The following is a 17650-nucleotide window of genomic DNA, read 5'->3' as shown; positions in this document are numbered from 1 at the left end:
GGTGTTGTTCAATGTCTTTATAAATGACCTGGAGGAAGACTTAGAGGGGATGTTTATCAGATTTGCAGATGACACGAAGCTGGGTGAGACTGCTAATTCTGAAGAAGACAGAGTCAGGATTCAAAATGATCTAGATAGGCTGGAACAGTGGGCTGAGACAAATAAAATGAATTTCAATAGAGATAAGTGCAAAGTCTTACAGTTAGGTACAAAAAATCAAAGGCACAGATATAGAATGGGAGGGACTTGGCTTGACAGCAGCACATGTGAAAGGGATCTAGGTGTTCTGGTTGATCACAAGCTAAACATGAGCCTGCAGCGCAATGTGACTGCGAAGAAAGCTAATGCAATCTTAGGATGCATTAACAGAAGCATTGTGTCCAGATCATGGGAGGTGGTAGTTCCGCTCTATTCTGCTGTGGTCAGGCGGGCCTCACCTGGAGTACTGTGTCCAGTTTTGGACACCACATTTTAGGAAGGATGTTGACAAGCTCAAGCGTGTCCAGAAGAGGGCAACCAGGATGGTGAGAGGGTTTGAATCCAAGTCTTATGATGAAAGGCTGAAAGAGTTGGGTATGTTTAGCCTGGGAAAGAAAAGGCTTAGAGGGGACATGATTGCAGTCTTCAAGTATTTGAAGGGTTGTCATGTAGAAGATGGAGCGGATCTATTCTCTCTTGCTCCGGATTGCAAGACTAGATCTAATGGGTGGAAATTACAAGGGGGTTGTTACCGGCAAAATATCAGGAGAAACTTCCTAACTGTAAGAGTGGTTGAGCAGTGGAACAGACTGCCTCGGGAGGTGGTGGATGCTCCTTCACTGGACGTTTTCAAGTGGAGGCTGAACGACCATCTTTCGGGTATGTTGTAGGTATGTAGGGCTATCTTTCAGCTATGCTCCTGCAGAGTGCAGGGGGTTGGACTAGATGACCTGCAAGGTCCCTTCCAACTCTAACATTCTATGATTCTTTTATATATTTCTGCTTGAGCTTTCTTGAGTTAGAGCTCACTCCTCAGATGAATGGAAGTAAAAATCCATTGGGCTTGGTTAAATACCCCTAACTAAGGGTTACAAAGAGAGGCTGCTGTAAAACAAAGGCCCAACCTCATCCCTAGCTGGCTTCCTGTTTGTAATATAGCTGAAGAAATTGTTTGTCTTAATGTTTTTGCCATCCCCACATCAAATTCTCTTTTTGCCCTTCTTATTGTCAACGCACATTTGTTTTAGAGCATTAGCAGCCATGGATTCATTTGCCCTGCACCCTTCTGTCAAATGAGGCATGGTGTAGCATTGGGCTGGAAATGTTATAGACCAGTGGGGGAAGGGTGTAAGGGTACCTACGTAAACAGGCTATGCCCATTTGCCCTCTGCTGCTGACCAACCCACACTCCCATGGGATAAGCCTGTTTCTTATAAACAGCCATACAGGAATTTTGGGATTTCCCCTAGGTTGGCTGTTGGAGTGACCTTTCCCCCCCGGCTTGGCAATGTCACTAAAGGAGGGTTTGCTTCGGTCATGACTAGCTGACAGGAATAGGGTGGGTTGCTCAGGATATGTAGCATTGATTGGCAAGCATCCTGAGGCCTCAGGCCTGATGGAGGATTATATCCTGAAGAGTCCATCAGACACTTTAGGGATAGATGGGTTGGGCTGGAATGCCCTTGGTGCTTGGCAGCTTCTTTCCAAACCTGTGAGAAGCCTTAAGGCACAACAGGGGAAGGGGTGAGGCTTTGCGCCTCTTGGCACATTGCATGTGCAGGCAAAGGTAAACAAGGCTGGTGCAATCACTGGCCAAGTTTGGAACCAGGTTGGATCTGCCCAATAAAGGCAGCCATATGTTAGCATATTTTAATAAAGTATGATGTAGGTCAGCCATTTAAATAAAATAGTGGAACCCATGCTGCTGCCTCATGTCCCTATTGAGGGGATGCCTAGACAACCTGTGCTCTTTTCTGTTCACCTCAGTCAGAAGAACCTTGCACTTTCTGAAAGAAACCTTTCCTCTTGTAATGGCTTCTGCGGGTTGAGCTGTTAGCCATGCAGGCATCCTTTTAGACTAGGTGGTACCTTTCCTGAGCCTCAATTAGTATATATTTATAGTTTCCAGACATCCTGGAGGGATTAGACTTTCTTTGTTTTTTCTTTTAACTTCCTTCTGACTAGTCACCTCATTTTAGAAAAGTTCCCTTTGGGAGGCAAAGTTGCGTGCAGGGAGGCAACTTTCTATTTACATGAATGCTGATTTAATAGCATTGTGGTCACTGTTCCAGATTGATGTGACAACATTTACAGCTTGCACCAAGTCTCGAAGCCCACTCAAAACCAAGTCTAGAGTAGCTATGCCTCTAGTTGGCTCTGTGACCATCTGCATCTGCTGCAATGCACAGTCATTTATGATGTCTAAAAAGGTTGTTTCTATGGCATAACTCAAGTACAGAGCCAGTTTGGTGTAGTGGTTAAGTGCGCAGACTCTAGTCTGGGAGAACCGGGTTTGATTCCGCACTCCTCCACTTGCACCTGGCTGGATGACCTTGGGCAAGCCATAGTTCTGATAAGGGCTGTTCTTGAAAAAGCAATTTCTGTCAAGAGCTCTCTCAGCCCCACCTACCTCACAGGGTGTCTGTTGTGGGGAGGGGAAGGGAAAGGAGTTTGTAAGCCGCTCTGACACACCTTTGGGTTGTGAAGGGTGGGGTATAAATCCAATCTCTTCTTCTTCTTCTTCTTCTTCTTCTTCTACATATTTGACCAGTCAGTGGCTGAGTTCAGACTGGCAGTTTGGCCCGATATAGGCACGTTTCACAAATGGATTAAAGGGGCCAGTTCACACAGCCACAGCTGTCAGGAGTTCCCCAGCTGTACTCAACCTGTCCTATGACGATTCCCTCCTGAGTTAAAAAAGTACCAGGTGAAAGCTGTAGCAAACCCTGGAGGGCACGTTGATCCCTCTTCCCGGAAGTGTGCATGCTAAAAGCCGCAAACAAGCTGCATTGCTGCGGTGCTGCGCCTATGCACATAGGCGCATGTTGCCGGAGTGAAAAAAGCCACTTACAGCTGCGCCTCCACCAGGGGTGGGCCAACAATGCGAACACTCCCTTGTGCCTCCTCCCTGATATGCTTCCGCATCAGTAGGTGCAGTGCAACCGGGAATCCCCGGCACAACTTGGTCCAGGTCTTTTTGCCCCGCGTCCCTCACACTTCATACTGCCAGCCTGTCCTCAGCCAGTGTGAGAGTACCTGAAGCTGTCCATTATTACAAAATTCTGCTCCTGAGTCATCTCCCTTACTTCCCTCTCTATTTCAATAGTGGCCTCCTGGTTTTGATCAGTGGGTGATAGTCCACTCCCAGTTTTCAAGATCCGTGGGATCCCGCCGAGCCGTATCAACGTTGGCGCGGCTTTTAAAAGCCGCGCTTTAAAGGGCTTTTCCCCTGCCGTGTGGCAGGGGCCGGAGTAACACTGTCCCCAACTCATCCTTTCCTGCCCTGTCTGCCGACTTTGTATCCTGGGATAACACTGTCCATTGATTCCCCCCATTCCTCTTTATAGGTGTGTGATCATTTAAAAACAACCCGGTTGTTGAACTGCTTTCTGATTCATTGAGCAGCACCCACTGAAAATGTTGTGCTGGAATCCTCAGCTGTGCCTGCTTTATTTGCTCACCATCCAGAGACCTCTCCTCTTCCTCATATTTCCCCATGGGATTACCTCTGGTGCAGCTAAAAAGTTTTCTATACCTAACACTTTCTGGTTTGTGAAGGAGGAGCCAAAAGAGATAACTTGGAAGACATATTGTGTCTGGAGTTGCAGGTGAGTGTCTCTGGCTGTAACTTAGCAGGACAGTCTGGAACATAAGAACCCAAGAAGAGAAGGAGAAAGAGAATTCATGCTGCAAAGAGAGGAAGGGAATGAGCAGATGGAGGGAAAAGGAATAAGTGGAGCCCAGAGGAAGTGTGCCTGTAAGCAGAGGGGCCACAGTTAGCAAGGTGGGATCTTGAGCAGCCATGTGACCTGCTAACCCTCATCACCTTGTCTGATAGCAAATGCAGCTGCGGTTTGCAGATTGAAATCTTTGTGGGGGAGGAGATAGTTAGACATCAACAGCAATCATGTTCTGAAGCCGTTATCTGTAATGTTTCTTGGTTCCAGTAAAAAGACCAGATGAATGAGGAGTAGTTCAATAAGTTTTTCTCTAAGGAGCAACCTCAACAGGTTTATGCAAGCACTTTCAACTAGCTGAAATAGCTACTTGAATATGTGATTTTTTAACACACTAGGCTAATAAAAGAGAATAATTTGAAATTATGAATTCTATCACAACAGAGTCCCTTTAAGCACCAGAGCAGGGTGGGGAGATGCAGGTCAAAATGCGGCAGCACAGCAGACAGTGGGAAATTGAGCAGTACAACCGGGGAAAATGGGAGACCGAGGGCAGGACAACTGCTTTTGAAGAATCGGTCTTTATCTTTTTGTTAGAAGCAAAGAGAGTTGTTGAAATAAATTATGCACTATGTTGCTTTTAAAAAGAATACAAAACGGCTATATACAAAACAGCTATATATATGCAATCGTATTTATCCACGTCAAGTGAAACAGATAGGACAAATGGTTTAATCAAAGTCTGTGAAATGTTTGTCATTCAACATATTATCATTTCCAAAGTTCACCCAGCTACACAAGGTTATTCGACTGAACCACAGAAATTGCACTCCAAATAACAGTAACATATTGTTTCAAAAATGGAAGCGCAACTTGAATAGGATTCAGCTGCCCTATTTCTCCTTGTCTTTCAATATAATGTTTGGTATTACTTTGGGTCCCTAAGCCAAAAAGATATAACGCCACTATCGGCATGTTGAATCTGTGCTGATGCATATTTTAAGGGGGTTGTGGGGCTGTTTTTGTATTTAAACTCAAAACTCTTTTTTTTTCACTCTTTCTTTTTAATGGTAAATAATTCAGATTCCGGCTTACAAGGCAGGTTGCACACAGGGGGAAAAATATGCCACCATGTAAACGAAAGATAACATTTTAACTTTCAAAAAAAGGGAGACTTCTTAAAGCTCACAGTATTGTCAAGGAACAGTTAAAACAATTAAAGCCTCGTTTGGAAACTAAGTGGATCATGAGCAGAAAATTAAAAACAATTGCAAGTTTAAGGATACTTTCCTGGGAGTAAGCACCATTGAGTTGAACTGTGTAGGATTCTAAGTAGACCTGCTTAGGATGGCATGCCTGTGAAAACTTACTTGGGAGTAAGTACTGTTGAATTCAATGGGGTTTACTTTTAATGTTTAGAAATGCAGTTGGGTCCTTTTGATACCATTTTTTTAAAAGTTAGCTTTCAAATAACTACCCAATTACACATGATTGTAAGCCTGCATGTTGGCAACCCTACCCATGAGAAACCTGAGCAGAGCACATAAATATTCCTTGCTGGTGTTGGGTAGGGTTATGGATCAGTCACCACCCCGCCCTCCAAAAGCTTTTAGCCAACTGGAGAAGCAGGGCATGGAAAACAAAGGAGTTAATGAGCTATATGTTGATTAAACTTGCAGGTCAAACAGGACAATAAGATCCAGTTTCTGAGAGGTCAATGACCTGAGGACCTCCAGGCAGACCCACAGTGCTGTCGTTACTCCCGCGGTTATGTTTTCCTTACTGCATTTGCTGCTTTGGAACACACACACACACACACACCAGTCATTTCATACTGTGAGACATAGTCATGTTCATTAAGGTTGATTTAGTTGCCTCCACGTATGAAGGCCAAGGAATGGCTTCCTGGAGACATTTAGGTCTGTGTGATCCACCTCTCTGTACCTGTAATGTATTGAGCTTGAGATCCATAACAAAAGCAGGCTAGGATCCTAGGAGCACACCAGTAGGAACGCTTGGATCCTAATGTAGCCCAATAGGTAAATAGCCTATCTTGGGGAGTGGGGTGTGTTTTGGGTGTGACTTTCTTGGGCATAAAACCTGGCTTCGGCCAGGGGTCTTTGTCTTTGTCCTCACTGCTGAATCACTTAATAAACTATGAGCTGATCACTCAACGTGTCTGAACCCAGTACATTTCAGTACCACTTATTTTGATTGGACTGAAGAGGACTTAAATTTCATGGGATAATGCCCAATATTGGGACAATGATGCCATGTCCAGGAGCCTTGGAATAATTGAAGGAAATTGACAAGGTTGCTTGGCAGCAGTGAAGGATTAAGGAAATGTGTGTGCATGTGTAGGGTTTTCCACAAAGCTCACCATCATCGTCGTCATCATTATTAAATCCACTTCGAAGTGATTTCACAGCAATATTGTTTGGTGATCCTGTAAAACAAACAGAAATGCATCAGTTAATTTTAAAGTTGCCTTTCTCATATGTTTAATCCTGAAAAGTAATAGCCTTTTCAAAGTTATTTTTAGAATGCCAGTTACCATGGTGAAAGCAAATTCTCTCCCTGCTCTTTCTGCTAGTTGCTTAGATGGCGAACACTGTACGCTTTAGACATACACCCCTCCAATTATGCTTTTTAATAACTTCATCATACTCATGGCTGGGATTGGGAACTCATTTTACAAATAACGTTATTCGTTCGACTGTGTTATTCTACAGTTTATATACATTTAAGAAAAAGAAAGAGAAACCCCTTTTTAAAATTCTGTTGGCCGCTCCATGCTCAATACACCACCTTTGTTCAGAAGATGTACATCCAGCTTTGGAACAGAGTTTATAAAAAAGATGTCACCTGGCCTTTTTAATATTTAAAATAATCCCCATAATCCTTAGTGTGATTATTTTAAAAAATTACTTGTGAACATGGGGATGATCGGAAAAGCCAAGAAAGAAGACATTGTTCAGTTCTGGCTGGCTTGGTGGCAGATGCTCATGTTGTTCTTGTGGAGGTTAGAGAGCAGTGAGGGTCCATGCAATATGCAGCAGTCATGGTGTGGACTTTTGCTGTTCCAGGCAAGTGAAGCTCCATTCTTAGTTTACAGGAAGGGCAGGGGTGTCGAATGGTCCAACTAAGAAAGGGGGATCTTCCCTAGGCATGAATACATTGCAGAGTTCTCTTCACTCCAGCCAAGGCTTTTGAGAGGGGAAGAGACTACAGAAACAAAATTCCAGGGACTTTGGTCACTTTGGCTTGAAGTTATGTCGAGGCTGTTCATGAGAGCTTGTGTTGTCTCTTGATAGTCTTGATCAGCCCAATAGAAACCTTTACTGTTCTTGGCCCCACTTAGGCCAAGAGCTGTAGAGAAAGAAAGGTTAGTGTGACTTCCTTTTAGGGTTGCTAAGAGAAATTCTTTTAATTCCTCTTTACCCAATTTCTCAATTTCTTTTCCACTTTTTAAAGGAATTTGGAGTCAGTTTCTTGTCAATTTCATTTTGATCAAAAAGACATTTGAAGGGAGAAAGGGGAGGAAGGGAGGTTCTGCAAAATTTTGGAATTTAATTCTGTAGATGCTCAGAGGCAGGCAATGTCTTCCCAAACTTTCCTGTCCTTCTGCTAGAGCACCACCCTGTGGTGCGTAGCATAAACAACTGGAAGGGCTGAAAGTCACAAAAAGGTGCCACTGATGTCTTTCCAAAGAGAAATCAAAGAGAAATGAAAGAGAATTCACTCTTTTAAAAGAGAGAAAAGAGAATAAGAAGAATTGATGGCTATATCTAAAAAGGTGAATATTAGGAAAGGATTCCTCCCCCATAACAACACTATTTCCTACATTTCAAGGCTTCTAGATGATGGATCTTTTCTGGATGGATCCATCAAGTTGGATGGGTTAGACTCTACTGCCTCCTTGTGGGCAAGATGGCCATTTAAGTTCTCCAGGCTTCTCCTGCCCATCCGGTATCTTACCCTGCACACCTACTGGCTCTATTTATCATTTATTAAGAACACTTATAGCCCCCCTTTCCACATTTTTGAATCCCCAAGGCAGATAATTTAAAGGACCATCTCTCCCTGTACAAATCTGTAAGGTATTTCTCTCCTTCCTTCCTTCCTTCCTTCCTTCCTTCCTTCCTTCCATCCATCCATCCATCCATTTTTTCCTCAACAGGAACCCAAAGAGGCTCATTTCCTTTGCATTGTTCCCTCCAGTTGGTTTGTGAGATATGCCATTGCCAAATTATGGGCTCTGAATGGTGATGTCAACTTTATGGAACAATTTACCAAAAAATGTGGGGAGTGCATCTAGCCTTGTGTCTTAGAAAACCCTGTAAGCCTGAGATGTTTAGAAGAGCATTTGAGGGAAGCTAATGCCCATTTTATTGGATCAGTGGGCTTGTTCTATTGACATGGCTTAAGAAGTAATGGTGACACACAGAATGGGGTGTCCCACTCTAGCCAGCAAGAAAGAGTAAGGTAGACCTGAACTTTTGTAAACTTCCTGAGTACAGAAACTGGTTAACTGGCTACATTTCAGTCTACCAGATGAAACTAGATAAAGAGGAAGTTGGTGTGGCATTCAACCAACCAATGGTACCTTACACTCAGCCTGTGCAGTAGCAGGGTGTTGAATCATCCACAGGTGAGGCATTCCACAGACACCAGAGGAGCTTTCTTGGGGTGGGGAACTAGATGTGTTCTGAAAGGCAAGAAGGTCAGAGAGTGAACATCAAGACCAATTTATTCTTAAGCTCTCTTAAGCCCACTTGAACATTTGCACACATGTAATTTATAAAGTAATGAAAAGGAGAGGACATGCAGATGTTAGTATTTCAGATGCTAGTAGTTAGACGTTGCATGCAGATGTTAATATTTAAGAAACTGTCAGTTGTCATCCTATTATAATTGCTCACTAGGGCATATGAAAAAGTACATAAGGTTGTGTCAATGATGCTGGCTCATAACTCATTCAGATCTTATGGTTCCCTCCTGTGTGCTTGCCTAAAATAGTTCAATATGCTGATGCTTCCACATGGAAGCCATAATGTAGACATTTGTCCTTTGAATGCCCAATGCTAGTATGAGCAGCCACCAAGAATGAGTGGTACTAGCAAGGAAGTGCTCCACATGGTCTGATTTACACACATGGTGAGTCGTTGCTAATGCCACAATTTTAATGGGGAAGCACTAACATAGGATTTGAAGCAATCCTAAGTGGTGGCCAAAGGACAGTGTGCAAGGAAATCGTATCCAGTACATTCCTGCCTGCCAACTTGCCTTACTACACGTTTCAGGGTATTTTGTGCTGAATATTTGCACACCAGTTAGTGCTGTACAGGGTAAGCATGGATAGTTCAAGCCTAGTGGCATTCACTGTGTTTGTGCAATATCCCCTGTGAGCTATTGTGATGCTACAGGTTGTGCTGATGCAACAGTCCTTGCCTCCAATCTTATGCCCTTTGCCCAGTGTGTGTTCCCATGATCAAACTAAAAAATGCTAGAATTCTGTAAAATAAATCATAATTTGGCACATGTGACTAAGTTTAGCCAGCCAGTTAGGTACCTAATGGCATGAAAAAGGTAATTGCACACTTAAACGTCTGTTAATTCCCAGGCTCACTATCTTGGTTGAGCGCCCTTATATATGGTTGTAATTATTCTGATATTGTTCAGCAGTGCTTGTTAGGATAAAAAGTCAGCTTAGCAACTTTGCCTAATTGTTTAGCCAGACAAATGCTACCATTGTATATTTTGTGTACACATTCTCCATTTCTCAAACGCACATTCTGGTGGTGGTTTCAGATCATTACTTTTTTTTTTTTTACGTCATTCAGATAAACACTATGAGACATATTGAACTAGTTCCTTGGGGTATATTTCCAGGCCCAGAATTTATACTTTAAAAAATGCTTCTGAGTGCAACTATTTAAATTTGTCTCATCAATTTTCACCCCCCTCCTCTTTTGTCTGAAGTGTGTATATATGTGTGTCTGTCTGTCTGTCTGTCTGTCTGTCTGTCTGTCTCTTAGCTAATGTAATCATCTGGTAACAGTTTAATTTGTATGTGAAGGCAGAAGTCAGCACACTGATTTGAACACTGTTTACATCTTTTTGTTCCCATGTTTCATAGGAAAGTTTTGCTGTCCCATCTCTCTGTCCTATGGTAATTCCTGGTTATACTTTCCCCCATGAGATTCCTGGGCAGTGATTTTATTGAAGGAAAATTGCCATTACCCAGAGCTCAAATCTCAGAATGCTTTTCCTAAGTAAATATGCCCCCCCCCTACTATCAATTTCCTTGAATTATGCCAGTAGTAATGATGGACATCTACTTCCTACTTCCTACTGCTGACAACAGAGGTGTCGAATTTATTGTTATGAGGGCCAGATCTGACATAAATGTCACTTTGTCGGGCCAGACCATGTGTGCCATAAAATGTAATGCCAGGTATGGAGATATAAACTTTATAAAGGACACAGGCAAACCCAGTTAACAATATTATTTTTTACTCAAAATGCAAACATGCTTAAATCATTAACACTCTTATAGTATTTCCTTCAAGTATATCTCCCTGATGCCCACCCTCCCACTTCCACTGCCCATTACTCTTTAGCACTGGGATGATATACAGGGACATAATGCACAGCCTCTGTCATCTGGCATTAAAGGTAATGCCCAGTTGCTCATGGGCCGGATAAGATCCCTGGATGAAGCCCCTGCCTATGACATTAGTGCTACATAGAAAATAGTGCGCATGCACCATTGATTGTTTCAACTGCAATGTCTTTTCAGATTCCTTGAGCCAGGCCTGTAGCTACGCTGAGGCATTGGGGGCCCTGCCCTCTTAATTAAAAGCCCCGCCCCACAAATAGCCATGCCAGAAACCTTATTTTTGACCATAACCTAGGTGGTACTGAGCTAACAGAAAGGGGGGTTGCTGGAGATGTACTGAAGGTACCCTTCTAAGCTTTCTGGCCCCGTGGAAGGGAACTCAAAAGGCATTTAAATGCCTTCTGAAGGCAATTAAATGCCCTCTGAGTTGTTTTTTCCTAGGAACTGATGGTCTCGCTGCCCTGTCCCTTGGAAGGAAGGGCTAGAAAGAGGCTCAGAGCCTCCCCCTTTAAAGACAGGCATTCAGATTAATTAACTGTAATTTAACACCCCGCTTAAAAATTTAAATGCCCCCTGAACAAAACATCCTGACTACCTTGCCTTGAGCGGCCAAAAAATGCAGATTAGAGGTTTCATATTTCCAGCTGCTGAAAAACAAAACTCCCCCAAAACTTTGGCATGCGCCAACTACTCTGGTTCACAACCTTTGCCAGTCCCTCTTCTGTTTTCTGGCAAAAAAAAATATTTTCAGAGTTCTTTTTGAATAATTTTAAAATTTCTTTCCCCGTTATGTTGATCATGTGTGAAAAGTGGGATACATAATCATGGTAAAATCAGCTCACAGTCTTTTATGTTTCCTCTTCTACCCAGAGACTGAAGGAGCTCAAACAAAGGGAATTTGCTCGGAATGTGGCTTCAAAATCCTGGAAAGATGAAAAGAAACAGGAAAAAGCACTCAAGCGCCTCCACCAACTGGCTGAGCTGCGGAAGCAGTCCGAATTGTAAGCATTTGGGAGAGTTCTATGTCATTTTAAGCTCCTCCACTTTCCCATCTATTCCAGATTCCTGCTTTAGATTGTGAAGAGATCATATCACATGTTCTTTAAACCACTCTTTTCTTTATTCTTGATGCTTAACATTCTTGCTTTGCAAGTCATAAAGTTGGAAATGTTGAATTAATTCCTTAGCTTCTAAAGGCTGCTGTTTTAACCCCTTTCCCATCATTCTTTTCTTACCTGATTAGTAGTGTTTATGATGCCCCATCACACTTCCCTCCCTCAGAGATAGATTTTCCCTCCCAAAATTTTGTTCCCTTCTGTGACTAAGCCACCCAAAGTAACGTGGTTTTCTTCTTTGTCTTTAAAACACTGTCTGTCCCACCCTGTCACAGAGAAATAATTTGGCTTTTAGCCCAGCCCTGGGACCTGAGGGAAGAATAAGGAGCCCTCTTGGGTTGAACCCTTCAAATGGCACTTGAGACAATGAGGAATTTCACATTACCCTTTTTAACCCGTTTTGAAGCCGTTTTTGATCCGTTGTGAAGTAAACCAGTATAGGGCTGCCATTTCACACATGGCTTTCCCCTTCCGGTAAAGAGCTGGATCTGAAGCGGTTTGCCATTTCAGACTGCACCGCTTTTCCCCTGCCGCTTTTTGCCTGCGCGGGCGATCTCTGGCTTTTGGGGGGGGGGGAACGTTCACTTTAGAGCGCTATAGTGCTATAACACAACACTCCAGGCATTCCAATGGGGTTGATATAACGCTGTTGCATTATAGCGTTATAGCGCTATAACACTATAAAGCGACCTTAAAAAAAAAAGCCGGCGATCGCCCGCGCGGGTGAAAAATGGCAGGAAAAAGTGCATCGGAACTGGGAGAGGAAACTGAAAACTACTTGGAAGTGGTTGACAGGTAAAACGCTTCAGCCCCATTTCCTAAATGGGACAGAAGCGTTTGTGTGTGAAATTACAAATATATTCCGATAGGGAACCGGTTTTAAAATGGTTCTGTCTGAAATGACAGACCAGAAACCGTTTGGGAACCATTCCTCTTCTGGATTATATCGTCTGTCTGAAATTCCTCAATGTAACAATCAAACAGAACAAAATATTTTATTTAAAAGACAGGGGAGGGTCAGATGTAATCAGGAATTGTTAACTTTGAGGCAAAAATCAGTGGTGGTACAGATTGTAATTCTTTACATGGACAAATTAGAGATTAAAGATTATTTTCTTAGTTATTGAGATCTTAATACCGAGAGCTTTTTCCCTGTGTTTTCCAAACACTACAATGCTTCTTATTAGAGTTTTCTATTTCTCCTCTTATTTCCTTGAGGCTGGTACCTTCCCTTAGTACCTAACTCCCTTCCTTTTAATCCCTAATTTCTAACTCTTGAGGTGTCTCAAGCAGTTCCCTTTCACAACAGACCAGGAATCTCCTCCTCTCAGAGATAATTCTCCCTGTTTAACTGGGTGAGAATTCTTCTTATTTCCCTAGAAGATACATCACCCTTTAATTTGGCCTGAATGGGAGTCTCATCTCACTACCCAACCGCCTTGCCAAATCTCATTCCCAGGTCTTGTGTCTGTGTAAAACTGCTTTCAACACAGGCTGAGACTCAGACTCTTTCAATTCTTCCACTGAATTCTTCCTCAGAGCAGATTTTCAGCAGTTAAGGTACAGAATTGTCTCTCTTCCCTCAAAGCAGGAATCTGTCAGAATGCCCATTCCCTCTCAGTACCCAGCAAATAAAAAATTCTGCCCTTAGCCAGAGCTGACCAATCAGAGTGCTTGGAGTAGCATGTCACTCAAATCTTCCCATTCTTGAGGAGATTTAACTCTTCACTTCCCAGTACTCTGAAGCCTGTTTTAAGGGCTGTCTGTCACAGTGTTGTACTAAATTTTCAAGGCTAGAAGTTTTCAGTGCAAAAAAGGGCCCCAAATATTCACCTAATTTCTTCCCACAAGTTTATCTCTCTCTTTTTTGTACCCTTTCAGTCCTGTATACTGCTGTTACATGCAAAATAGAATCTGTAGCCTTTTGCCTTCTACTGCATGGTTGAACAGACCCTAGAGCTTGTGGGTTTGAATCCAGCAGTAAACAGAGAGCCCCAAGGCAAGGATCCTTTTAAAATGAGATAAAGCTTTATTTAAAACTACTTATACATCCTAGGCCAGCATCATTCCCATCCACCCCCAAAGTTCAGGTAGGCCACACCTGGTTGTCGCACAAGTTGACTGCTCAAGCAAGAAACCTTAATGAAGATGGAAGGTGCACAGTGAGTAGGAGAGCTCCATTGAGGATAGAAAAATACAACTCTGCCTGTTCTGTTTTTGCTCCCCACCTGTAGGGCTGGTGACATTGTGGTACCTCTGGCCTTTCTCTTATGTTTCTTCACCTCTTTAGTTCTTCTCCCTCAGCCTCCAAACTGCAGGTGCACCCAGTTCTCATTCAGTCCTTGTTGATAACTTCAAGATTCCAATGGTCTCAGTAGATTCATGGTCACTTGGGAGAGACGGTGGCTCAGTGTAGAGCCTCTGCTTGGTATGCCAAAGGTCCCAGGTTCAATCCCCAGCACGTCCAGTTAAAAGATCTGGCAGTTGGTGATTTGAAAGACCTCAGCCTGAGGCCCTGGAGGGATGCTACCAGTCTGAGTAGACAATACTGACTTTGATGGACCAAGGGTCTGATTCAGTATAAGGCAGTTTCATGTGTATGTGTGTACTTCCCTTTGGCTGCACAGAGATGTTCAAGTGTGTATCATGTGTATCAGGATGACAAAGGATAGTCTGGTTTCCAGAGATGGGAGGGGGGATTGATGTTCGTCCTAGATGTTACTTCAGCTACACATGCATTTCCTAGACAACTTCCAAGCATTTCTCTTATCTCTAAACCGGCTTGGGAGATTTCAGGCTAAAGTTGCTGAATACACAGAAAATTTCAGGGAGAGCTGCAAGTGCATGTTCTGAATCCTGCAGGCTTAGAAGCAGACATATGAGCACTGAATGAAGCATTTCATTGTGTATAATCTCTTAGCAACCAATATTAGGTAATGGAATCTATATTCCATATTTGACACTGTCCCTCCCAAGAATGCAGTCATAGGATGCAAACTGTTGTTTTTAGTCCTGCTAGAGATTATGTCACAGCCCCTTACTCAGAATAGAGAAAAAAGAACAACCTGTTGAACATCTTGCCCTGTTTCCCTGTCTTGTTACATAGTGGTTGAAGTTTCTTTGCCTATCAGTACATTGTGCCAAAGACAGAACATCACTTTACTTGCCTTACAATTGTTTTGCTCTCTCCCTTGCTCACAAATATTTTGACACTATGTTATCCAAAGAGGTGGTCTACTAATTAGTTGGGGGAATTAGCTTAAAAGAGACAGCGTGAAAGGGGGTAACTGGGGTTCTCCACCTCTGTTAATGAGGATTTTTCCATTTAAGAGAACTCCCAAAATAAACCAGGCCAATGTTCACCTGAAAAGATTTTTATTTAAAAGAAAAGAGTAAAAATCAAACTTCACACACAATAAACACACAGAGAGAAAGGCAGGGTGGAAAGCGGAAAAAAGATTTCAAGGGAGGGCTATAATTACCAGTCTCAGAGGGAAGAGGTCCACAGAGGCAGCAGCAAAATGACCAGTGTTTCATGGAGAGGAGAGGAGACCCAAGGGAGTGGGGTGTGGGTATGGATCCAAGAACACACACCCACTGCTATGGAGCAGACTGCCACAATTATATTGGAAAGCGGATCCTCAGGCTGGGGTGACATGATCCCAAAACAATACCTTGGACCTGTTCACATGGAGAATTTGGCATGGGAGAGCAACAATTGAATGGCAGATTTTCCAGGTGTGATCACACCGCAACATCTGGGAAGTGGAGTGCACCCGTGGCCAACTCGTGGCGTACCACTGAAAATGCACTATAAAAAACCCCTACCTGTTCAAAGGTACTAGCAACCAGTTTGCCACGGGCTGCCTCTGGAGTCCCTCAGTGTGATTGTGCCGGCCATGGCTTTTCCCTCCGGCCCCTCGTTGACACGTAGGCGCGGAGGGAAGGAACTGTGGCATGCCGCCGACACATGGAATCGTGTTCTGGTGGCTCTAATTGCAGCAACGCAAATAGCCCCGCCTTCCCCCCCGCGTTATCCAGCCTGTGTGACCAGGGCCCTTGATGTGTTTACCAGGGATGGACAATGACTTGGGAGAGGCTTGATGACCCTATAAGTACCAGATGAGAAGAGCTAATGGGTTGGTTGAATAGACTTATGTTGATTAATTGTTGCTTAAGGTAAGTGTTAGCAGAGAAGGCAAGGTGGGACATTGATGGAATTAGTCCAGGTGTGAGTCAGTAGGTCCTGGGGCACCCATTCTCCTATAATTATGCATCTCTCTGGGGTGTGGAGAGGGCCATTAGTCAGTCAGCTGCTCTGACTCACCTTCAACAATACATTCCCAGGCTCTTACCTGGCTGGCATCCATTCTGGTCCATTTAGGCCAGGAAATGCCTTGCACTTATGATTTCTTAAGATTATTATTTTTTTTAGAAGAAGAGTGTTTCTGCCTCTCTAAGCTATAAACTGCCCCTCTGTGAGAGGAGGGGTCTGACTGCTAAAAGCACTTTCATACCCCTTTCCAAATTGTTGGAAAGGGATGACTTTTCCAAGGGTAGAAAAATGTTTGTGAAAACTTTCCAGGCTTCCATTTTGGCTTAACTCAAGTTTAAGTTATTATTAAAATACCATTCTACCTTATTAAAACTGACCTTGCTGTATGCTTTTGGCAATTTGTTTAAAAGTGCTAGGAAGAGGGAACAAAATCTTAATTTTAATATGCTTAGTCAAGTAATCCTTGTTTTCATTAGTTTGCATATATTCAAAATATTCAGGTAGTTCCCTCCAGGGTGAAATAGCATTATCCTGTTTTTAAAAGAATGAGATATCGTTAATTCCAATAAATACCTACAAGGGATTGCCTGTTCATGGGCTTTTATTTCATCATTTCATATATTTTAATTAATTATTTTTAATTATTTTATTTATTTATTTATTTTTATTTATACCTTCGGCTTATATACTGCCCTGACCCCGAAGGGTCTCTGGGCGGTTTACATAGTGGTTCTAACCAACCAATTAACCTGACTAGGGCCACATTGTCTACAGGGTGGTGACTGCCTACCAGCACCCCGGGCTAGTTGTCATCTGGCTTCCTTCCGCGGCTTCAGATATTGGCGTCCTGGTGCCCTTTCTGGAGTCGATCTTCCCCGAGCAGTTTCTTCCAGCAGGTCTTGTCTTGGCGTGTGGCTCTGTGTTGGCTGCAGTTCTGGCTACTGTTCATGTTTTAATTATTCAAGTGTTTTAAAGTTTTCATGTTCACTGCCTTGGGGACCCTAATTGGGTGAAAAGAGGGCATAAAATGTTTTCAGTAAAATAAATAAATAAATACATTGGACCAGACTATTGGTCTGTCAAGTCTACTACCGTCTACTCTGATTGCCAGTGAATTTTGCCTTTGGCAACCATGCTAGATGCAGGTGGAGATGACAATAGCTGAAGCTGGGAACTCACACGTGATTGTTAAATTGATCCTTGCTTCTGTACTGAATAACATTTGTAATGTATACAGAGCTGAATCTAGAAGCTCTTAGTACATGTATATCTCCTTTAAGTGTACAGTTTACAATTACTTGTAATGTTGGGGATGCCTCCAAACAAACTTCCCTATTGCCCAAATGAAACTGCTCCATACATTGCAGTTAACAGGAAACCTGTGTTTATAAGGAGCTCTGTATGTGGACTGGAGCAGATTAGGAGTTTTAGATCAAGGGTTCTGCCCACCGGCGTAATCTTCGCGGGGGCTGGGGGGCTGGCGCCCCCCCCCGAAATTCCCACCCACCCCTCGCCCTCCCAAGCCTCTGTTATGGCCAGCGCCGGCGGCTGCCCCTTACCCGAAGCGGAAGAGAGCCGACGAAGGAAGCCGCCCGGCCCCAGTCCCGCCCCCGCCGAGAGCGGCCGTGGGAACACGTGTGCCTCCGTTATGGCCAGCGCCGGCGGCCGCCCCTTACCCGAAGCGGAAGAGAGCCGGCTAAGGAAGCCGCCCGGCCCCAGTCCCGCCCCCGCCGAGAGCGGCCGTGGGAACACGTGTGTGCCC

General features: G+C 43.6%; 1 protein-coding gene across 1 annotated transcript in view; it reads left to right on the top strand.

Annotated features, from left to right (window-relative positions):
- ZNF804B (zinc finger protein 804B) overlaps positions 1-17650 on the top strand; it is a gene marked incomplete at its 5' end in the record, with an annotated part of 44939 nt that overhangs the window by 15175 nt on the left and 12114 nt on the right. The window contains one exon of the mRNA XM_015423313.1: positions 11368-11498. Coding sequence (XP_015278799.1) covers positions 11368-11498 — 131 coding nt within the window. The remainder of the gene's footprint in view (positions 1-11367; positions 11499-17650) is intronic.

The sequence above is a fragment of the Gekko japonicus genome, unplaced genomic scaffold (genome assembly GCF_001447785.1).
Source record: "Gekko japonicus isolate JY-2015 unplaced genomic scaffold, Gekko_japonicus_V1.1 scaffold1354, whole genome shotgun sequence".
Classification (NCBI taxonomy): domain Eukaryota; kingdom Metazoa; phylum Chordata; class Lepidosauria; order Squamata; family Gekkonidae; genus Gekko; species Gekko japonicus.
This window is presented reverse-complemented; position numbering and strand designations above follow the sequence as displayed.